Here is a 24599-nt window from a genome sequence, read left to right as displayed (position 1 = left end):
AAGGTTATATATATATATTTAGGTTATATTATTATATATATATATTTGGTTATTTCAAAGTCAACATCTTAAGCTCCTCGACGGCAACCTCTACTTGCTGTTGTGAAATATATTTTTTTTTTATCTTTCTTGTTCATCTTGCTAAAAGTAAATAAATTAATCCAATAATAAATGTTGAAAAAAGACTAATGAATAATTTTTAAAAAATAATGGTTTCCCAGATTCCCACAAACTTTCTAAGTAAGATCCTCTTCACGCTACGCAAGTGTCTGTTAACTCAAAGGATAAAATCCTTTTGTAGGCATGTTAAATTTTCTTCCTTCTTCTTCACGTTATTCAAACATCTGTTAGTATCACTCGAAGGATTAAATCCTGCTATAAGTAGGCTAACTTTTCGTCTTCGCATTACGCAAATCTCTGTTGGTATCACTCGAAGGATTAAATCCTGTTATAAGTAATCTAGTGTTTTCTTCTTCACACTACGCAAATATATGTCAATATCACTCGAAGGACAGAATCCTGCTCTAGACAAGGTAAGTTTCCTATTTAATGTTAAGCAAATCTCTGTTCGCATCAATCGAAGGATAAAATCCAATTCTAGGCAAACTAAGTTGTCTTCCTCACACTACGCAAATGTCTGGTAGCATCACTTGAATTATGAAGTTCTGTAATTTGCAAGCTAAGTTTTTCTCTTTACGTTACGCATATGTTTTCTGGTGTCACTGGAAGGATAAAATCATAAAATCCTGTTGAAACGAATTAATTATTGCTTTTCACGTTTCACAAATTTGTGTTAGTTTCACTCAAGTAGATCGAATTCTCCCAAAAGATTCATCTATCATGCGTTGTTTTCCTCTTCGTATTAGCAAATGTGTGTCAGTATCACTCGAAGAATAAAATTCCGTCATATGCAAGATGAGTTTTCCTCGTTATGTTGCACAAATGTGTTTTATATCACTAGATAGATCAACTCTTTTTGAAGTATTAATATGGCCTGGGAAATTTTTCTTTCCATATTTGCGTAAGTATATGTTAGTATCACTTTAAAGATAAAATCGTGATCTAGGAAAACTGAGTTTTCCTCTTTACGTTACGCACTCTGTAGATCAATTCCTGTAGTAGGATTGATTTACCATGGATGATTTTTATCTTCACATTACGCAAATGCTTCTTATTATCTATTGGAAGCTAAAATCTTTTTCATGAGTCTCTCAAATCATTAATGAATTCCAGTACATAAATTTTCGATAATTAAATCAAAAGATATTCTGTGTGTTCATATTTTTTTAATTTTGCATCCTTTATCTCATTTTTTTCGTTAAAAAGTTACCGTATGAAAGTTTAAAAATATCCTATGACATCTTTAAAAAATTTTAAAAAATATTCATAAATCTTTATTTTACATGGTTCTCCTATTGCGTTGCATTTATAAGTCCCCGTTGGCCACAACTACTAAAATAATGACCAATCACAACGCACACACCGTTCTTAGTGACGAACATTCTATAGTTAAAGAGAAATTGGACACCTGCAAGTGACGTCATTGTAGGTAAATCGTGGCATTTGTCGATTCAGAACCCAATAAGGTTCGATACACACACGTGACGTCCCTTACGAGTATCCAATTACACTGAAGAGCCAAAAAAACTGGTATACCTGCCTAATATCGTGTAGGGCTCCCGCGAGCACGCAGAAGTGCCGCAACACGACGTGGCACAGATTCGATCAATGTGTGAAGTAGTGCTGAAGATAATTGACACCATGAATCCTGCAAGGCTGTCCATAAACCAGTGGGAGTAAGAGGGGGTGGGGATATCTTCTGTGCATCACGTTGCAAGGCATCCCAAATATGTTCAGTAATGCTCATGTCTGGAGATTTTGGTGGCCAGCGGAGGTGTCTAAATTCAGGAGAGTGCTCTTGGATCCACTCCCAGACATGAGCATTACTGAACATATTTGGGATGCCTTGCAACGTGATGCTCAGAAGATATCCCCACCCCCTCTTACTCCCACTGGTTTATGGACAGCCCTGCAGGATTCATGGTGTCAATTATCTCCAGCACTACTTCACACATTGATCGAATCCGTGCCACGTCGTGTTGCGGCACTTCTGCGTGCTCGCGGGAGCCCTACACAATATTAGGCAGGTATACCAGTTTTTTTGGCTCTTCAGTGGAAATCTGGCTTATATCACATGGTTAGGCATAATCACTTCACTTTTAATGGTCCTCGTACCCAATTGATAAAGTGCATTAAACATTTAATATATTATCGTTTTCAGTAAATCTATAATAAACTTTATTGTTATTTTTAATTAAAATAACTTAATTTGTATTATTTCTTGTTCTTTGGTTAAAAACAACCTACATAAAAATCAATGCAAACCATATAAAAAGAATTTTTACTATACATAAAATCACAATTATTAGACATAAATGTATAATTTCTTTACTTTGTGCATTAAACGTATTTTGTCACTTTTCTACAGCCATACGAAGCGAAACATAAAGAATATTTTCAAGTACTTAAATGAATATGTAATAAGAACAACTCAAAAGAAAGTAAAGTTTCGAGTAGAAATTCTCTTTCTAGTTTCAAACTAAAAGCCAACGGTTTGTATCAAAACTTCTTTTCATATACAAACTATATGAAAAGAATTTTTATTATATATAAAATCACAATTACTATACATAAATATATAATTTCTTTACGTTGTGCATTAAACGTATTTTGTCATTTTTCTGCAACCATACGAAGTGAAGCATAAAGAATATTTTCAAGTACTTAAATGAACAATAAGAACAACTCAAAAGAAAGTAAAGTTCCAAGTAGAAATTCCCTTTCTATTTTCGAAGAGATTAAAGTTGGTAAAAGCAGAAAAACACCAATTTTGCGTGAAGTTTTCTTTCTATTCATTCTTTTTTATAACAATAGCTTTTAACTCTTCGATTTTGATTGAATTCCTCTAGAAACTATGTAAAGAAAAGAGAGGAAAAAAAAGTTTTCAATTCCTTTCACACACAAAAGCGGAATTGAAAATTCGTAGCTAACTCAGACATATTAATTTTTCTTACAATTGCACGTCCATTTGTTGAATTTCAAAAAAGAATAACAAATCATAAATTGTAATTACGAAAATTTCAATTTCAAGTACTTTTTTTTTCATTTAACTGTCGTTCGTAATATTTCTTGCTTAGAAAACGGCATTAACATTTATTTTCATTTCCCAATGGCAAGTAAGATTTTTATTTGAAATAAATTTCACCGATGCAACATGAAATTGATACTTCATAACTTTCTAACTTCTTCCACTTATTACGAACGATTTTTAGCAGATTTTTAAGATTATTAATTCCGGAAAGTATTGAATAAGTTTAATACCTTCATTTTATGGCTGAGTAAATACACAAAAGAATTCTTGTTAATTCCTATTTTTTTTCTCTTAGTAATATTAAAATACGCAAATTTGAGAACTTAGGACGATTTATATTATCATTTGTAAATGCGAGGAAGAAAAGTTTGGTAATAGCACTTTTTTCGTGACAATAGAACGTAAACGTTACTAGAAAATATCCTTACTTAGTTTTATTTTCTGTATATTTATGTAAGATTTATCGATAATAGCTGACTATTTCCTGTTACTATGCAATATTTTGAAGAATTTAATGTAAATGGTTAGAAAACTTTCGAAATAAACATATGAATTACAGCTCTTAAACAGTGACATTTGAATTAAAAAATTATTAGAATAATTACAGTTTCATTTTACTCTATAAAACTTCTATTAATTGCAAATTTATGCAAGAACTAGCCACCTTAGGTAACCAGCTTGGTCACTTTTTAAAATTATCTTGCACAATACATAAACTTAAATGAACGAACCAAGCCTAATGCACAGCACAACTGTGTTTAAATATTTCAATTTTTTTAACCCCTTCTAGTATCCTACCACCCTAATCAGTTTTAAAATTAGTTTAATTTGAAATCTTACGTGCTGTACTACTTTCTCATGCAACTCTCGAACCATAACTTGAGTATCGTATAATACATATTCACCGTCTATCCTAAAAATAAAAACGAGTTGAGGTCCTGTTCTGACGTCATAGCATTGACGTGACTATTTCTTCTTTTGACGTTCCGAGTTTGTTTGTATATACCCGGAATACTCAGTTGTTCTGTATTCAATATTTGTGTCGCATTTTTGAGAAAAATTTTATTCATCATATTTAAAAATATTAGATGAAGATATGAAAAAAAAGTACTTTGGGAAATTATCCTATATTGATATGCAATGACCATATCATTGAGATACGGATTTACGCAATTTAGTTTACACCGGCAAAAATTCTTCTACCTGTATCCATCTACCAGAAGTTGAAACAATCTCTACAAATACTGCCCCCTGCCGTGGAGAACCTGAAACAGAGTCGAGAATAAAGTGAATATAAGCTATTGCTCTAAAAAAGGCAAGTTCCATCAACAATGATTGCTATGACGTTATGCGACATAAACGGTGCTATGACGTTATGCGGCATCATAGCACCGTTTATGTTTAAAATTTCTATAGCAGTTTTAGAAAAAATCAAAGATAAATCTAAATAATTACTTCGTAACTAAATTTTTATTTCCATAAAAATACAAAATTATTCTAAATAAATACTTTATCTATAACTAACTATTCAATACTACTTAAATTATTACTTGAGACAATCTAGCAAAAGGAATCACACCAAATGCATCTAAAGGAATACCTGCAAGTGACGTAGGCAATCACGATCCTGATTGGTTGTTGAAACGTGGCATTTGTTTACTTTAGAGGCTGCTCTTTCCATTCTAGTTCGAGTAAGTCAAGCCCACCAGGTATCAATTCTCTTAAATGACGCGTTCTATATTCTGACACAAAGATCCTTTCACAAAGATTTAAATTTTTTAACTATATATTTCTTACTTAACACAAAGACAGGCATGAAGCCATTAAGAACATAAACAAACTAACTACGCATCGCAAAGTTGAAATTACACAAAATAAAAATATACCATAGTTACAAAAAAATGCATAAACAAATAATAAATCTAAGTCAAGAAAAAGACGTAGACGAGAAAAGTAATATTTCAATAAATTAGATGCGCCATACGGTGTTTATTTATTTAACTTCACGTTAATTAACGTTTTAATTTTTGTGAAGAAACTTAACTCAACTTTAACACACCATTTTGTTTATAAGTAAGCAGCTGGCGTCATAGGTCACATGTGTGGGTATCCGAAATCTTCTTTTCTTGAAGTGCAAGTACCCAATTAAATACTTAACGTATAATTAATTTTTCAACTCTAGTAAAATTATTATTCAAAGAAACCTATCAAAATTTATTATAACTATAATAGATAAAGATAAAGAAATACCTGAGTTTCTGGTGCCACATAAGATAAATATATACAATACAGGGTGATTCTAAAAAGATGGACAAAATTTTAGGAAGTGATAGTACACACCCAAGCAAACAATTTTTATCAAAGAATGCATGGTCGAAAACAAGACGCAAAACCGCTAGAGGGTGTCAAAGTTTATAATCTTATCTCTTAGGCAAAAACACTCAAAGAATGATGNAAAATTTTAGGAAGTGATAGTACACACCCAAGCAAACAATTTTTATCAAAGAATGCATGGTCGAAAACAAGACGCAAAACCGCTAGAGGGTGTCAAAGTTTATAATCTTATATGAGGCAAAAACACTCAAAGAACGATGAAGTTAAGTTATAAAAGCAAATTTAATGGCATGTGATTACAATAAGTGTTCGAAACAGTGGCCGGCAGCGGTTATGCCAGGGCTAAAGAGAATACAAGGGCTAGTTCACTCCGCTCTTAGAGCTGAAGCTACGATCGCTCTNGGAGTCTCGGCGCGGCAAGAGATACTTCAAAGGAGTGAACCAGCCCTTCTATTCTATTTAGCCCTGGGTTATGCACGCAGTACAACGGCGAGGAAAAGATAGGCGAACATTCTGAAACACACCAGGCATATCACGAACTTTCCCTGCAGCGGCCGAAAGCTTGGCGACAAGTATCGCAGCGCAACAGGAATGGAGCTTTCACGTTTGCATCAAACAACTTTCCAAATGCGCCAGCACCTTTGCGTTTTGTTTTCAACCATGCATTCTTTGATAAAAAAAATTGTTTGTTTGGGTGTGTACTATCACTTCCTAAAATTTTGCCCATCTTTTTAGAATCACCCTGTATAGATTCTCGATAAATAGCTACATATAAAGAGGAAAATTCGTTTTTCGAAAGGAAACACAACAGATGAAAGATCGTCTATCAGCATAACAAAATATGGAAAATAATTTTTTTATAGTTATTAAAAATTTAATACTAGTAATTGAAAAATTAAAAATTCGGCATTCAAAGAAAATTCAATATTAATCTTGCAGCCAGGAAAAATACACTACAAAAATGCTTTAATTCTTTAAGCCTAATATAAAATCTAGGATTTACTTCTATTAAGCATGTTTTTTTATTTTTTTTTACTTTTTTTTACTTTTTTAAATTGATTCAAATGCAGAAAAACAACTAAAATACCCATGCGTTAAGCCTGGACACATGCAAAAAGACATATTCTCTTTTTATTTGTTAAATCTTTATTTTTAGTTTATTTGCATTCCTGTTTAATTTCTGTTTTCCTTTTTTTACATGTTTGAAGAAAACTTGCTTTTATATTGTCATCGATATTTCTCTTACTTTAAACATCTTTTAGCTCATGTGCAGAAAATCTCAACTTTATCATTTATATTTACTTGCTAAATTATTGCTGAAACTGCGTGCTCGTTTGAAAGCAAAACAATCATTGCATGTTTTGTAATCTGAATTCAGTAGCTTCTATTTTCCGTAAAACGACACTAGGGAATTAAAATGACTTTCCGAACGCCTAAAGCTTTACACCCTACCTAAAGTTTAAAATTTTATCTTTCATAAAGCATAACTACTCCGGCGAAATGGGTCGTTTCTTGAATGCCAAGTGGGTCTTTGCACTTAAAAAATTTGCACCCACAGCTCGTTCGCCTGGGCGAAAACTTTTCTCATAGAGATAAGCTTGTTTTCTCTAAGCAAGGAACATCCCTTGGGATCTTGCTTCGTAGATGCTACGGGGTTTAACTCACTGAAACAACGGTTTTTAAGGAAAACTCGAAACTAAAGATACTTTTTTTTTTGCAGACACATGCATTCTTTTATTGAGATTATCACCCAAAAAAATGAATAAGTAAACACCAGACTAGCAAGGATTATTTTAAGCTTTTGTGAGCTTTTCGCTGATAAGAGCGGGCGACAAAGACATGCAAAGGCGTGTTTCGCTAAGAAAAGATGCCCTTTTTTGCTGCTTTTATATGCGAAACTTCCCTAAAAGGTTCTAAATTGAAAGATAACTAATTTTAAGCAAAGAAACAATGGATTCATTGTTGGAAACTATGAAGTACCCCAGATCAGGATTTTAAATTCTAATGCAAATTTTTTGAATATTCGGAAGAAAATGAGATAATAGAGCGATTTTGCTTAGTTTCTTTTATGTTAACAGTAACATTAACCTTATTTCTACCTCTACCTCTTAGCGACACTGCAATTCGTGTACATTTTGCTCGTACGTTGTGAAGTCCATATAACGTTAGATTAAGGGGAACCGTAACGTGTTGCAAAATCTCTCTAATCTCGCTTTCTGACTGGAAAACATTCATTTCAGCAATTTATAAAAAAGTTTTACTTTTCAATGATAAACTAGTTCCTACTTTTTCGGATAAAATCATATTCGAATGCCTATGTACCCATTTAATCTGTGTTCTCAGAAAAATTGGTTCAAAATGTAACCGTAATATTAATTACCTTAAACTTAATGGTGCAAATTTCTGGTGTCTTAATAAAGTTTTAAATAGAGCCGTGTATCCTTTAAAGTTTAATCTTAGTATTACGCAATGAAGTTCAAGCAGTTCGATAGTATGGAGCAAATTAGTGCCATAGGCTGATTTGATTGAGGCTAGTTTGAAAGTTGTTAGAGAGCAAGAATCCCGTTAACGCAATTGAACATGCGCAGTGATAGTTATCATTGCTCATTTACAAAATTTTATCTTCGATTTCAAACATTTTCGAATATGGAAATGATGCTTAAAAATTGTTAATAGCTTAAAATTTTCAAAACAGAATTTCCCTGCAAATCGCAGAATAGCTAAGGGTTATTGAAAATAAAGTTAGCATTACAATTAACGTAAAACAAATGCTACGCAAAATTCCTCTATTATGTTCAACACGCTCCAAAATTTCTCAAAAAAATTCCAATTTTTCAGAAATTAAATTTTTCTTTTGTGAATTTTCTGGGAGTTTATAGGTTGTAAAATGACGCTTTAAGTGATTTTTTGCAATTTGAAAAGAGCAAACACAGAATTGTGTCAGATGTGCAGCTTTTAGGAATCTTTACAATCGCGTTTTTGTTGAAATCATGCATTACATAATTGTTCCATCGAAATCTCAGAAACTACTTATTCGATTTCTCTCCATTTTGTTCCCATAAAGAAATAAACAATCGAATTCTCTAAAAGATAGCGTGCAGGAATTTTTTAAATTCTCTCTTAAATTTTTGAACTCCTTTATATTCCCGCACTTTTAAATGACTACAGTTCTAAGTCGAAAATATAAACTTATCTATATATGTGTAATACAAAAATAATAAATACTTTTGTATTAATAAAATAATTAAAGCTCTTTCGGTTTCATAAAATGTCTTTGTTAAAAGTAAGTGTAGTGATATTCTATTTTGGGAATTCAAGGCTGAAAACATACCATTGAATAATAATTAGATTTATATTTGAAAGGGGGAGTTATTTTTAGAATCTTGTCCCTCTTTCACTTCCATATTAGGAAGCATTAAATGATTTTCCATAGTGCGTAGAGTTACAAAGGCATGTACGACTGGAACCTAATTACACCAATCTCTGTACTATTTAATGCAAGACCGAAGGTTTTCGCATGTCTCTTGCTGAATAACGTCTTCCATAAAACATCTGCCGGAATCATCCGGAGTCTTGTCCACACCCCCTCCTTTCAAATATAAATCTAATTATTATTCAGTGGTATGTTTTCAGCCTTGAATTCCTAAAATAGAATATCACTACACTTACTCTTTAACAAAGACATTTTATGAACAGGGATGAGATTCTTCCGCGGATTCGCGGATTTCCGCTTTTTCTCAGAATTTTTCATTTTTCCCGCTAATTTCCGCTGAAATTTNAAAATCGCACTTTTTTTGACTTATATATTCTTTATTCTTGGATTTCCTCTATTTTACTTTCTGACTACTCTCACCCCTGTATGAAACCGAAAGAGTTTTAATTCTTTTATTAATACAAAACTATTTATTATTTTTGTATTACATATATCTTATATTTACGTATCTTATAGTCAAAACTATAAGGTTTTAAAAATAATAAATATTATATCAACCAAAAAAACATACATATTAAACATTTTGCAAGTTTAAACTTCCTAAAGTGGATGAAAAACTAATTGAGAAACAAAACTAATTGAAACAATGCAATGAAACTTATGATTAAAACAATATATTTCAAATTAAAACCAGTAATACGTTAATTACATTATTATGATTAAAAAAATAACAGTAAGAAAAAAACTTGTAAGTACCATTTATTCGAATTTATTTTATATTTGTGTAATAAAAATAATTTGTTATTCTTTGTTATAATAACAAGTTACATATATGGTTAATGATGCAAACTTAATAGAGGCGTACTTATTTGGCATAGATTCAATTTATTATTTCTTTCTATAGCCATCATCGAAAAGTTTTGCTATTATTCTAAATATTATTTAATTAAGTATTGTTCAGACACAAAAGCTGCTAAGTCATTTTATAGTTATTGCCCATAAGTTTTAGATGGAATTAATGCCTGGGGAGTTGTTATCTGTTTCAGTGGCATTTGTGTGTGGCGTAAAAACTGTAATAACTTGAACATAATCTTGACATAAAAATTAACAACTTTTCAACAACTGCCTTAAAATAATAAAAAATATATACCATAAAAACTTATGATAGAAAAGGAAAATAGCAATGAAGCTAATTGATTTTTACGAATTTTAATTGGTCAGAAAAGCACAAATTTTTTTAAAGTCTGAGATGTGAAGTATTTAGGGGGGAAATTTATTTTGTTAATATTATGTATCATGGTAATTAGCATTCTTATGTTTAGTTTCTTTTTTTAAAAAAAAAATTATGTACAGTGCTCAAAATGAAAAGTGATCGGATTTTCTTGAACTAAGACTCGATCTTAATGTTCGATAGCCTCATTTCTAATATATTAATTAATTTGGGAACGCGATATTTTAAGTGACAAAATTCGACTCAAAAATGTATTTCCTTTGAATAAACAGGCCTTTTTTTCAATTCTTGTCCCTCAAATTAAAATGTAAAAAATTCCGGCTCAAATTCCTGTAAAAAATGCCAGCACTTTAAAAATGCATCATCCGTAAAATCCATATTATACCGCTATTTTTACAGTTATATTTATTTAATTAGAGTTAGAGATTATGACTGTAAAAATTATGGTATATAAGATTTCTGATCCAAACATGTTCCATTAAAAATGAGTTTCACGGTAAAAAGTAAAGGCACCCTGCATGCCAGTCCCTTTAACCGTAATTTTATTTTAAATTTTTTACAGTGTATGGGGAGTAGCTACAATCTAGAAAATATAATATAGTTAAGCCATGAGAGCGGTTGAAAATTGGGGGACCGCTTAATGTTAATTTTACTTTTTGCGCATGTTAATTTCGCATTCTCTCAACAATTGTTTAAATCAAATGAAAAATTCTTGCATGCAACTATCAAATTCATTTATCCAAAGGTAATTAATTGCAAGAAAAAAAACTATTTTTAATGACTATTAATCATTTTATATTATTTGATTGCTAATAGTCGGGAAAAAAACTGTGAATCACAAAGTATACAAATTTTTACATCATCGTAATTTTAAATGGAAAAATACTAAACTTTTCATGAAATCGGTCAAATAGCTCTTGAGAAATGAAATATTACATCTGTGGCATTTTTAATATTTGATAACTCAAAAACTTTTTGATCGATTTCGTTCAAATTTTGTATTTGGTTATTTAAGATTACACTCTTCAAAATGATGCTCCATTTTTTTATTTTGCGCACTATTCGCACATTGAAGATATGTATTTAAGGGGGGGGGGTGCCAACTTCGAACATTTTTAATTTATTCATTTGGAATTAATTTTGGGACATATTTCCTGCACGGAGCCCTAATTATTCAAATAATGATCGAAATAAACTGTTTTATCAGTTAAAAGAGTGTTAAAATATTTTAAATAAACACAAACATCACTGTTTCAGAGAGCTTTGATCAAGTTTCGTAGCACTCTAAAATAATGCTAGGTTAACTTTTAAACTTTTGTCCATAAAAATCGAATTTAATGAAATTTTGTTACTGATCACGATTACATACAATAAATTTTGAACTTGCTGATCATATCCACACAAAACTTCGAATGAAATATGCGAGATTTGTGTCTTTGTTTTGTAACTGAATGGGTGACAATGGTTATTTGTTCTAACATTCTTTTGGTAAAATAAATTTCCAAAAACAAAAAATTTTAAAAAAACTTTTTTTTCATTAAGTAATTTTTTTATAGTATGCTTTAAATTTATTAGCAAATTTTATCAAACTTTTTTGAAGGGACAAATATACTATTTTTCGATAATATTTGCTTCCATATAAAAAAAATCACATTAAATTATTGGTCTAATGGGGACGAACATAATGTTGTAATGAGGGAAATGATACAATAAATTACCCAATCAGGAATAACTCATGTAACTCTTTGTTCAATAAAATTTCTCTGAACATTTCTCTATTTATTAAAATAAAAGAAACTGATCTATGTTCCTTGTCGCAACTTGTGTGTCTCGTGTTTTCTTCCGTCATTCTGTGTTTCAACAGTGAGGAAAGTTCTTGCTTACAAAATCGAAGCTATAGTATGGTGCCTTTACTTGTTCTTTGTTTACGTTGCTTAACTTGAGTCATAAATGTATATTATATCTTTATTTAGATTTTAAAACTTAACATTTTCTTCCTCTTTTTCAGTTCTACCAACAGAGGGCCCCAGAATCACCGGTGGTCAGCCAAAATACAATGTCGGTGACCCCGTAGCCATAAACTGCACATCAGCCAAATCAAAACCAGCTGCAACTCTCCGATGGTTCATTAATGATGTTGCTGTAAGTCAGTTTATGAATATTTCTTACGTAAGTGCGGGAATAAGTTCGTGAATCTCAGCTAATGATGTAAATATTTGTTTGTCAACACAAGATAGCTTTAGTTTTTTTCGGGTTAGTATGACAAGAAGCATACAAAAATGTAACATTCACAGATTTCCTGAATGAAAAAATGATAGAAATACATACACACATTCGTATCTACATGAGTAAAATTTCACAAATTGCAGTTAGTATGCATAAATTTTGGGTAACTTTATCTAAATAAAATACTATAATACACTGAGAAAAACAGTGTGCGGAGGGGTGGCGTAAAAATGAAGAGAGCGTTTTGTATTTAAAGGAGTTTATTTGCGTTTACCCTTTCGGGCGTAGAGCGTAGACTGTAATGGCGTACAAACATAGACAGCTTGCCAAATTGGCGTATATACAGTGTGCCAAGTGGAGATGCTCCGTCGCCAAGAGTGTAGCTTACAAATACGGAACAAACAGTATGGTCAGAACTACCATAATAAGATAAAATTTACCTTGTTTCTGGGTCCACTAGGGCACTAAAATTCATGATAATTTTTATCGAAGTGCTTTGGTAATAATTTTAGTAATATTAAGAATAAAACATGATTTTATAATTTGAGATAAAATTTAGTAATTTCATCATGATATCTTAGAGCAGGGCATAAGAATCATTTATTCGATTAAATCTACTCTTTTAGTTTGCATTTTTTAATAAATATGTGGTAGGAAGTGTAATTTTTTGAAAACCAGAATTTCGGGTAAGACCATTACCATATGTGCGGAAAAATTGTTAAATGAATGGTTTAAATATTGTATATTCTGGATTTCATAACCAGAATTATGCTTTTTGTTTAACCAGGAATGTTACATCATGCTATAAGGTAATTGGGTATAATATAGCCTACGTCACAGGTTGTGTTGTTCCTACTAAATTTAACCCANTTTAGTTATCTAGTTTAAATGCAATACCTACGAGCAGAAAAAGTTCCAACAGCAGACAATCGCTTCGATACTTGACAGACATGCCTCTGTCTCTACACCTAGTCATCTTTGTTCTGACTATACTTCAGTAAAATACAGGAACTATCGCCTGCTTTATGATTTTGCTTATTCGTGCTTATTGCGTTGATTTTTTACTTGTTTTAGTAAATATAACTGCTCATATATAAATTTTCATATTATACCCAATTTTACCAGAATGTTTTTTCCGTGTAAATTGAGAAAGTCTCGAACAGCTGCCTTTATTAAACGAAATAATGCACTTATTTTCGGTTAGCATTGGCACATTACATTTTTTAACGCAGGATAAACAATTGGGTATACTATAGCCTACGTCACAGGATGTGTTATTCCTACTAAATTTAACTAAAAAACAGCATTTTCTGCGAACCTGATTTTTAACAACAAGTAAACATTACATGAAGTGTGTTGTTATAAGTCGCTACCTGCAGGTTGGAATTGTATTAGTCTAGTTCCTTTTGAAATATGAATTTAGTAAGCATATTTAGAACTCAGCTTATTAATTAAACTAAAAGGTAAATGTTATTCCTTGTAAGTAGAAGTAGTTGTGTTTTTTTCATATTTTACCCAATTATCAGAATAGTCTGATTTCTGCTAAAACTATCCAACCTTTCTAGTTTGTTTATTTTTAAACTGTTTTAATAAAAATTTCGTGTATTTTTTTTATTTTCAAGTTGGGACCAGAGTACGATACAGAGTATTCGACAACCCTTCACGCAGATGGTTTAGAGACATCGAGCTTGAGCTTGAAATTCGTGGCCAAAGATAAACATTTCGTAAATCAGAATATGAGGTTAAAGTGTACTGCACAAATCAAGAAGATGTACACAATGAGCAATGAAGAAATGTTTGTTGGCGGAAGGCAACAATCATCACCGCTTCAAATAGCAGAAAATGAAAGTAGAGGTAAGTTTAAAAAGAATAACTTCAAGAAAAACTAAAGCGAAAGATATAGTTCAAGAAATAAAGTTAGCGCTAAATTTAGAAAAATTTACTTAACATATTGTAATTGACATTTATATATTTTTCTTTCTGTCGCTGTTTTCCATAAAAGTTAATGTCTAGAAAACTTCTACAATTACATTTTTTTTGTATGAAATATGATATAATTTGCTTTTACGTTTCATGGAACTTTCAAATCTGTGCTGTTTCCAAATGTTCCTTGAAACAGGTAGTCTATTAATAAAAAATTCAAGGTTGGTTGTCAATCGACTAATTTTTGTGAACCTTTTGGGATTATGTGATTTAAAATAAATAAAATAAATTTCAAAAATGAACTCTAAAACAAATTCGGAGAAAAAAATTAAAGAAAAGGGAGCAAGATCCTTCCTATCTTTGGGCATTAGACTATGTAAGTAAAAAAAATTACAATTCTGCTGCAATAACTATTCTGAAACAACAACAAAGTCTGAAACAAATTAGAAAAAAAAATTTAAAGAGCAAGTGAGAAAAAAAATCTTCAGACGTTAGAGCATGCAGCTACAATAATTACAATAATACGTAGTTGGATATAATTTTTCCTTTTTACTAGAAAAACAGAAAAACCATAATTAAAGGCGAAACTGAAAAATTAGCTTCATAATTACTTTGCTTTTTTTTTATTAGAATAGTAATTTTTACTATAAAATAGTAATTACCATAAAATAGTAATTACCATAAAATAGTAATTTACGAAAAATTACTATTTTATGGCAATTAATTTTCTGTAAAATTTAAAACCCTAAAAAAATTGCAAATAAAAAAAATCCGAAAAATTTCAACTCTGAAATTAAATCGAATTTTTGAAAAAAGGAGCCAAAATCTAAATTCTACTGCCTTTAGTTTTCTCTGTACTGAACTACGCAGTGCAAAACAAAATATCTTCAACTGTGATATTGACTTAAAAACTAATGTTTGCATTAATAACATTTTAAAACAGAATATATCTTACCCATAACCCAAGAAATATACAATATTTTTGCATTTATAGATTTAGCATTGTGATAGGGAGAAGAACGAAGTTTTTCTGAAATAGCGGTGATATCAATAACTGTTTTTCTTATAATATGGAGAATAATATTTCAAAGAGAGAAGAAAAAAAGCGTTGATAAAAAAAGAGTATTCAATTTTAGGTCTTTATTTTTTTTAATAAAACACTATACAGAGAGACATTTTCTGGCTTATGAATTTTATATTTTTTACCTGTTGTATATTTAATACATTGATATTTTGTACTTTTGATATTCATTCTTAAAGAAAATGTAAATGTATAGTTTTCCTGTTAATTAAACTTAGGAAACAGTCACTTTGAGTGAAGACACCACCCTGAATATTCCTAAAAATGGCATTTTTCATTTCTGCATTTTCTGAAAAGAAATAGAGTGGGAAAAAAATATATTAAAGTGTTTTTCTAAAATTTGAATTTTTTAGGAGCAGCAGAGACGAGTACGGAGTTTTTGAATACGGTATCTGCCGATACAGAGACACCTGTTGATGGGACAAGTAACTACGCTAGTTTTTTGCATGTGCTCTAAATAAGCTTAAAGTAGTAAGTTGTGAAAAAAACTCAACTGTAAATGTATGTTTCGAATATTGTTATAACATGCAAAAAATTTGAAAGGTTTGTACTAGTATTTCTACACGAAACTAATTTCCAAACTGCCATAATTATCTCATTTTCAGAATATTCAGGGTGGTGTCCAATATAGTAAGATGATCTCTTATTTTTAAAAAAATTACGTAATTGAAAATATCTCTCGGGAGATAATCCCAGCTTTGTTGAAATTCAAAATCATGACCCTATTTATTACAAAAAATTATATTTAAATTAAATTTAATAAATCATAAAAGTAGTAAATATGATGTATTCAGATAAGTAGGGTTACTTTTGTGCTGATTGTGAAACAAGTAAACAACAACGCAACGAACACAAACCGTGCGTAAAGTACTATTATTATTGTTTTAAACTAATGTTTTGCCTTTACGGCGTGTCTCAAAAGACCAACGGATGGTTTTAAAAAAAGTAATTTAAAAAATTCATTTGAAGATATAACAATTTGATGCTCTTGGTCAGAAACTAGGCTTGTACTAGACAACTTTCAAATTTATTGACAAAAATTAACGAATGGCGTTGCTGATTAATAAATCTGAAAAACAATATTTAATGCTGCATGTCAGGCAGTATTTGATTGTTTTTTCCTCAGACTGCACCACACTGTTTTTGCCTATTATAAGTATCTTAAAGCCATTGTTTTATAGACTTTTAGTTAGAAGTGTCATCGCAACTAATTGTAAAAACTGGATTGATTAAATGACATGATTAACATGCAAGGGCGTGGAACTTTTTTTTCCTTTTACGGTTTTCCCCCAATTTATTTTTCGAATCATTCGTCATTTTTTGAAACACTTAGTATTTTAGGTCTTTTCTAATTTTTCCACCACTAGGTTTTAAATATGATCAGTTGTAAAGGTTTCTAGGTATAGCACTTTGAAACTAAAGCTTGATAATCTATTTTTAATATATACTAACTCGAAACCTAAAACTATTTAGTTATCTAGTTTAAATACAATACCTACGAATAGAAAAAGCTGCTCATAAGGCAAACAATCGTTTCGATACTTGACAGACGTACCGACTATACTTCAGTAAAATACCGAAGCTATCATCTGCTTTATGATTTCGTTTATTCATGTTTATTACGTTGGTTTTTTACTTGTTTTGGAAAAATATAAATAACTGCTCATATATAAATTAATACGTATTGTTAGTTATTGTGCTTAAATTTCGTGTCATAAAACTAAAAACTGTGTATGCAAACATAAATTACAAATGCTATTGAAAATAACTGCAGAAATTTTTATACTAACTCTTTTTGTTCCTCATAAATAAAATTTTATCGTTTCCTTTTTCAGAAAAACCTCTCATTACAGCTACAGCTAGTCCAAAACGTAAAGGGACAAAACAGCAACGTAAGTATAGAAAAAATATAAGCGTTATTATACAATTAAAATATAGTTCCTTCTGGAGTTTTTTTTTCCTTACATCTGCTAAAACGGAGTGAGTAAAAATTATAAAAACACTATCAAGCGCACAGAGTAGTAGTAAAGTAAAAGTCTAATAGTAAAAAGTTTATACATGTTCAATCAATTCGAGTTGATCCATTTGGTAACAAAAACTTTTCCTGCATGGCAAGCTCTTGAGTTCTAAAATTTTAAATATATCAGTAAATTCTGTGAAGTATTGTTGAATATTGAATTTAAGAAAAACCAATTTTAAAAAAATTAATGTTTCGTATGATGATTGTTAAGGATATTATTGCCAGTTAAATTTCTTAATTTGTAAACTCCATTCACGACTTGCGAAAAAAAAAACAAATGTTTCAGTTAATATTAGCTCATTAACGCTTACCAGAACAATATCTTGACTGAATAGACAAAGAATTGATCTAAATCAAAAATGTTTTACACTAATCGAAGAACCACAAAGACAAGTTTATTCAAATATTTGACTCAAGAGTACGTTTGTTTTCTAAATTTTCTTCAAATATTCAGGGCTAAGTAGAAAAAATAAATTATTCTTTGACGAAGTAATACAAAACTTATCCAATCTCGACAATATTTTATAATTTTATTTAATAACTGTCGTTGAACGGCTGACCCAATTTTTGGGTTTACAACTACCAACTACCAATGTTCAACGCCGTGGCCTTGTAATTTTGTACTCAATCCAGAAGACAAGGGAAGTCCTGGATCAAGTGTTGGGAGAAATTTTCCTTCGTGAAGGGCTTTTTGGTGGAACTAACCGCATTTGCGTTACACGGTGAGGAAAACTTCCCAAGGTCAGCGTGATCGCAAGGAAACTCTAACCCATGATCCGTCAACCACTGAGGATATTTTTACGTCAGTACAGTGGTTCAAAATATTTATCTACTGGCAATAAAACAATTTATTATTGTTTTAAACACATAAAGTGCGCAAAAACAAAAGAAACAACGCTAAAATAACCTTTGCTTGAATGATCGGTTTTTCTTGTATTAAATTTTAATCTTAATGGTTCGAAGGGTTTACCTTAAATATGCTAACTAACTAGTGCAGACAACGTTTTAAGATACAAAATCAGACACTAAAAGTAATCTTGTTTACGATGAATTAATAATTTTAACTCTCAAAATAATAGTTTGTAGTAAAGAATATAGAAAGCAGAAGTCCAGTTCTTCGAATTAGTTACTAAAGAGGAAAACTCCTCGGTGTGGTATGCTATACCAGAAAAACAACTTATAGGGTGAGCAACATACTAAAAACATACTATGCAACATACTGAACAACATACTATGATTTAGCAGAACACATGTACTAAGATCCAATGCATGCACATAAGAAGTGACAAACAGAAGGCACGTCAATTGTGAACCGGTTGTTAGACAATTCTACACGTATGATTGGGTACGTTGCCTCCCGCCAACCGCCATTTTATTCTTTCCTCCTCTGTCAACATATGTTAGCAGATTCAATCCGCATGGATGATATAAATCTATTCTCAAAGAAATATCTAAGTAAATACAATACTGCGCAGCTTAAAAATGTAACAAACCAATAATAAATTAAATAGAAAGCTCTTCTTCTCCTCCCCCCCAACCCTTCTCAAACCCAGTACTCCGTTAGAAATTTCATGAGAAAAACTGTTAAATAGCAATTTATTGAATTGCTATTTTACCATATTTAAATAAAATAGTCAAATAACCATAAAAAAGATAGTATTCAAACTATTAACTGTGAGAAAACTGATAACAAACTATAAACTGATTTCCCCTAATACTGTTGAAATACCTGAATATAGTACCAACTAGACCGACCTAATGAAGACACTTCGTTCTTTGCAGATGGACACGTATTATTGCTAAGAGGGCTAATTTGTAAATCTCATGACTGACAGAACGGGGGCTCGAATCCCAGCGTTGACAACGCAATATTTCCTCTTTTCCCTTTGAAACATGAAGAGTTTCCAGAGTTCTGCCCTCCCCAATTTACACCGAAGAGCCATTACATTATGACCACCCTCCTTCTATAACAATGGGCTCGCCCAGGTTTTCATGGTTTCTCGCCCAGGAACAATGTTTTCATGGGGCACATTAGGACCCATAATCCTCATCGAACAATCCCTGACGTCTGTAAGCTACTTGAACATAGTTGCAGACCAGGTTCACCCATTCATGGAAACAGTTTTTCCTGCTGGGGATGGTGTTTACCAACAGGATAATGCACCCCATCATAAGGGTCGAATCGTCATGGATTGGTTCGAGGAACATTCCAGTGACTTTCAAGTCATGTCTTGGCCCCCCAAATTCACCTTACCTTCATCCAACAGAGCATTTGTGGTCCTACTTGGAAAACCAAATTCGTGCTTCCACGCTACCCCCTCGCAATATGAGGGAATTGCGGGACCAGTTGGTGAGCGCTTGGTAACAGATACCTCAGACTACCTATCAGCATCTTGTGGAATCAATGCCACGACAGGTGATAGCAGTTTTGAGGGCTAAAGGTGGTCCTACATGTTATTAGCAGGGTGGTTATAATGTAATGGCTCTTCGGTGTATAACCCTGTTAGAATGCGTTGCATGTTACCGGTTATTGTACTGTAATTTTAGAATAAAAATTCTAATAATGTACCCATTATTTATTTATGTTCTTTTCTTTTCAGTCCAGAGTACGAGCGAAGGAGTTACATTTCTGTTTCACCATTGGCTATTGTTTTGTCCAATCATGATTTTACTTCTTAGGGTGACTTAAAAACCCAAGCTAGCCACTAAGAAGACACAACATAAATTCTTTTTTCGCCTTTCAGATTTGTAATAATCGAGAAAGGCGAAGTAGAAAAACTATTTATAGAAACGCCATCTGGTGTCGGGAAAATTCCCGAAGGTGCTCGCTCGTACATCATCAAAAGTCATTGTGATTCCAGAAGCTTATATTAGTGTCATTTACTCCACATTTTTGGGAACTCGAGATTATTTCTGCGTGAACACAGTTACGATTGAAGGTCGTCTATTCAATATTTTAAAAATCAAATTTCAATATGATACATTTTTAAGACTGTCTGTTTGATGTTCTACTACATTTCAAATTTATAGTATCCTGTTATGTCGACTGATTGCTATTTCTTCTGTTTTCAGTAATATTATACTTTTTACAGGTAAAAGTAAGGTGACCAGACATTCTCAAATCGTGTCGAATTACATTGATTGTACTCAGAAATTTCCAAACTCTTTGAGGACTGAAAATGTCTCCAAATTTTAATATGTGTCCTCAAATGTTCTCAAAATTCCACAAAAATCAGTAATGCGAAAGTTTTTTTTTTTTTAACAAGTCTTGCAGAAAGTACAAACGAAAAGCATAAAAGCAACATGCTGAAATGAACAGATGAAGCCAACATACTCGTCTTAAAATAATTTTAGCGAAAAATGAACTAATTCATCATGTACTCATTCATTTTACAAGTATACATTTCAAAAAATGTTTTTGTTGCACATAAAAAATTCATATTTTCCATTAATGTGAATAAATGCTCTCAAATTGCAAAATTTTTCGAAGGTTCTTCGCTGATTTGTCCCCAAATTATGCTTCGTAAATCTGGTCACCTTAGGTAAAGGTTAGTAATGGAAACCATGGTCAATAAATCATAATACAACGTCAAGACTAAGAGGTCAAAATAAATAAATTTAATGACACAGAGTTTAAAAACATGCTGTTTAAAATAATACATTATTTTTAAAACCGACCCCAGTATTTTGAAAAACCGTATAACCATTATTAATTTTACTTATTTGGAAAATTTCTTTCTTTTTTTTTTAAACCAAACTCAGTTTTTTTTCTTCAAAAATATACTGCATTTAAAGTCAAAAATAATTTTTAAAAAATATGCTTAAAACTGTTTTTGCCTATTTATTTATTTTACTATTTGAGCAGTTTTCTTCAAATGTAACTGCAACAAAACGAAAAAAAATCACAAAATGAAGCTAGCTTAAAAATTAACCAAAATTAAAAATTTAAACTTTTTTTTTTCTTGAGTGAATTCCCTAACTTAGAATCTTTGCAGCGCACTCCAAAGTTTTCTGACGCTACCGTTCGAAAAAAGCCTAAAAAGTTTAATCGGTTTTAATCTTAAGAGAAATGTAGAGATCTTTTCTCCTCTTTTTTTGTTATAAGCAAACGATTTTTTTCTGAATCAAAATGTTTTGAAAAAATTTTTAATTTTAAAACAAAATAGCAACCTTGCGTCTATTGTATTTTTTATTATAACTTTTTCATCGAAATAAAATCTCTCATGAAATTTATATTTAGAAATTGAGTATCTGATTGATGGTCAAACTAGATCCAGTAAGAATGTTTTCTAAATTTCCGAAAGTTATGTATTGAATTTTATTATTCATGAAAATTTTACTATTTCTGTTGTAGTTTGTTTTTATAGCAGAATTATTTAAAATATTGATAAAATAATTATGATTAAATTAAGAATAATGATGTCCCTTAACTGTGAATCGGATCATTCGGAAAGTCGACAGTCAAATGATTGTTTATCTGTTTCAAAAGTTGAGAGAATTTAAATTGCCCTCCAAAAGCTCCACGTCGCGAAACTCACCCAATCATTGCTCAATCCAGAATACATTTCAATTTAATATTTACAAACTAAATTGTTTGTAGTATAAAAATTATTTTGTAACAGCTATGATACTCGTTTCTATGAATAATGACAAAAACAACTAGCCAAATTTCAATGCCTAGATAAAATTTCTTTTCTTCAAAGTCTAACTAAATCTCTGTAACTTAAGCAGCAACTTTAGCACATGCTTTTACTGGAAACAGTATTCTGAATTATAGAAAGACTTACATTTGCTTTTCTTTTTTCTTTTCTTTTTTTAATTTTGCAAACTTTTACAATACATTTTACTTCATTTCTTGCATATAAAACACTTATAATTCCAAACTGGATAATTTACTATTTATTAACTATATCATGGAATTTGTGTTCGATATTTTCATTTAAACAAGCCGATAATAAAATGTTGCTCTTCTCCCTTTATTTTGCAAATAAAAAATAGAAGTGAGTGAATGAAAAATTGTGCAATTTAATATTATTGGTGTTTCGTGTAAATATATAAGAATTCTAATGATTGTTGTTAGAAGTTTTAATATCAAATGAATATGTACAATACTTTATTACTCACAATGAGTTCAAAGTATTAATAAAAATGTGAGCTTGTAAATTTTAATATATTTAAGTAGAAAATCGAAAGAGTTTTTTCAGTTTTAAGCAGCTCAACACTTGCTGTTATACGTTATTTGAATATTATAATTTCATCTTCTTAAAACTGTAAGTAATTAGAATTTTCAAAGATTTGATTGTATATTTAATCTCAAGATTACATTTTGAATGTTAATTTATAAACGTTAATGTCTTTGTTTTCTAGTAACTTTACACAAATGTTTCAAAATTTTTAACTGTCCATTTGCAAAGCAATCATTCCAATTTAATACAAAATTATTTTAAAAATAAGTAATTATTAGTTTAAATTTTTCTCTGAGGCACGTTATTTTTTAAATAACATAACGGTGCATTAGGGGAAAAAAATTTAATGAAAATAAATTAACTGAATTTACAGAAGTAAATTATTTTCATTTGTAATTCTTTTGTTTGTATAATTGTACTATACATTTATGAATTATTTTACAAGTTACTTTATTCTGTCAAACTATATAATTAGCTCCAAAAGTATTAATTTATATATTTCTTGTTATGTAATATAAATCAATGTATATACAAGTCGTTTTTACTTCTGTTAAATCTTCCTTGTTGTTATGTGTATATTTGCAACAATAAAATATACTAAAAAACATTTTCGTCCTCATCTGCTCTCATACCTTAGTCAAGCTAACAGCCTGACCAAACAGTAATAAGATTGCTTTATATGTCTAACTTGAGTGTCATATTCTTTCGCACATCTGAAAAAAAGAATTCTTTATCGAACATTAAAAACCACTTCCTTTATTAAACCTAAAAAAAACTTCATTCCTTAATAAACCTCAAAAAGCACTCCTTTTCTAAGACATTAAGAAACCGCAATATTTACCTAACTTTAAAAAATACTCCGTCAAATCTTCGAAACTACTCTCAAACCTTAGTAAACCTAACCTTCTAAAAATAAATAACTATTTGTGAAAATTTTACAAAATATTTAATGTAAATACCAAACACCCCATAATCAAGATTTAAAACAAAAAAACATTTAAGGTACAAAATTTTAAAAAAAAAGAAACGCTGAAATATAAGTTAAAAAACGTATAATTGATTATGAAAAGCAATGTTAGTGTAAATACATTTGGTAAAAATTGGTCATTTCTATAATGCAAAGGGGAAAAGAATCTTTGCTGATAAGGGCGCTTAATTTTCTCATGTTTGATTATAAAAACATGTTAAATTTATATTTTCTATAAAAAAAAAAAATATATATATATATATATATAATGCAGAAATATTATCTAAATGCTTTTGAATTTGCAATCTTTCGATGTAGAAAAATTTGTGATCCGATAGCTGAATATAAATACCTTATTTTATACATGAGCAATACTTTAACAACAAAACAGCGCACGTGATTGCTTTAACCATAGAGGAAATATTTTTGAAAATCCATATCAAGTTTTTTTTTAAGTTCGTGTAATATAAGCAAATAAATTAACATTACACCTACGACGCAAGAAGTCTTTATAATAGCATCATATGGATGACTACAATTACCTTTTTTTACTTCCTTTCCACTTAGTAGACTTCAAAAATACCTCATCATCAGAATCGACTGAAATTAAATATTTGCTACTTTTCAATTTTTAGACCAAATATTCCTTGAATGCGTTTAGAAAATACCTACTGTATGTAGTAAGTATGTAGTACCTACTGTAAGGGATACTCTCAATTTAAAGGAAAATTCTTTTGGTCCCTGTCCCTTGAAACAAGGGCTATTGATGATAAGCTTCTTAATGAGGAATGTACTATTTAAGGGATTCGAAAATATTTCAAAATTCAAGGTAGAAAAAATAACAAAGTAAATATCGAAATATTTTTGGCTATCCAACAATTTTTTTTTCTTTTAATGAAAAAGCTAAGAAAGTGAAAAGAGCTAATTAATGCCACATAACAAAACATACTGTAGTCTCAGTTCCATAATGAAAAAATTCAGAGGAAAATAGGTTTATTACTATAGGGATGCGTTTTAATATTATAAGGAATAAGTTTGAGCAAGATT

The 24599-nt window shown here is 30.5% G+C and overlaps 1 protein-coding gene across 2 annotated transcripts in view; it reads left to right on the top strand.

The window, feature by feature from the left end:
• LOC107450310 (cell adhesion molecule 1) overlaps positions 1-23192 on the top strand; it is a 187433-nt gene extending 164241 nt beyond the window's left edge. The window contains exons 4-8 of one of the 2 annotated variants that reach the window (XM_016066071.3): positions 12158-12291; positions 13998-14229; positions 15733-15804; positions 17215-17271; positions 20000-23192. In XM_016066071.3, the coding sequence (XP_015921557.2) occupies positions 12158-12291; positions 13998-14229; positions 15733-15804; positions 17215-17271; positions 20000-20088 (584 nt within the window). In that variant the 3' untranslated portion in view covers positions 20089-23192. The remainder of the gene's footprint in view (positions 1-12157; positions 12292-13997; positions 14230-15732; positions 15805-17214; positions 17272-19999) is intronic. The other variant, XM_016066072.3, reaches the window with a different exon arrangement.
• The last annotated feature ends 1407 nt before the right edge of the window (positions 23193-24599 follow it).

This window comes from Parasteatoda tepidariorum, chromosome 5 (assembly GCF_043381705.1).
Source record: "Parasteatoda tepidariorum isolate YZ-2023 chromosome 5, CAS_Ptep_4.0, whole genome shotgun sequence".
NCBI classification, from domain to species: Eukaryota; Metazoa; Arthropoda; class Arachnida; order Araneae; family Theridiidae; genus Parasteatoda; species Parasteatoda tepidariorum.
Note: the sequence above shows the minus strand (reverse complement) of the source record. Positions and strands in the feature narration are given on the sequence as shown.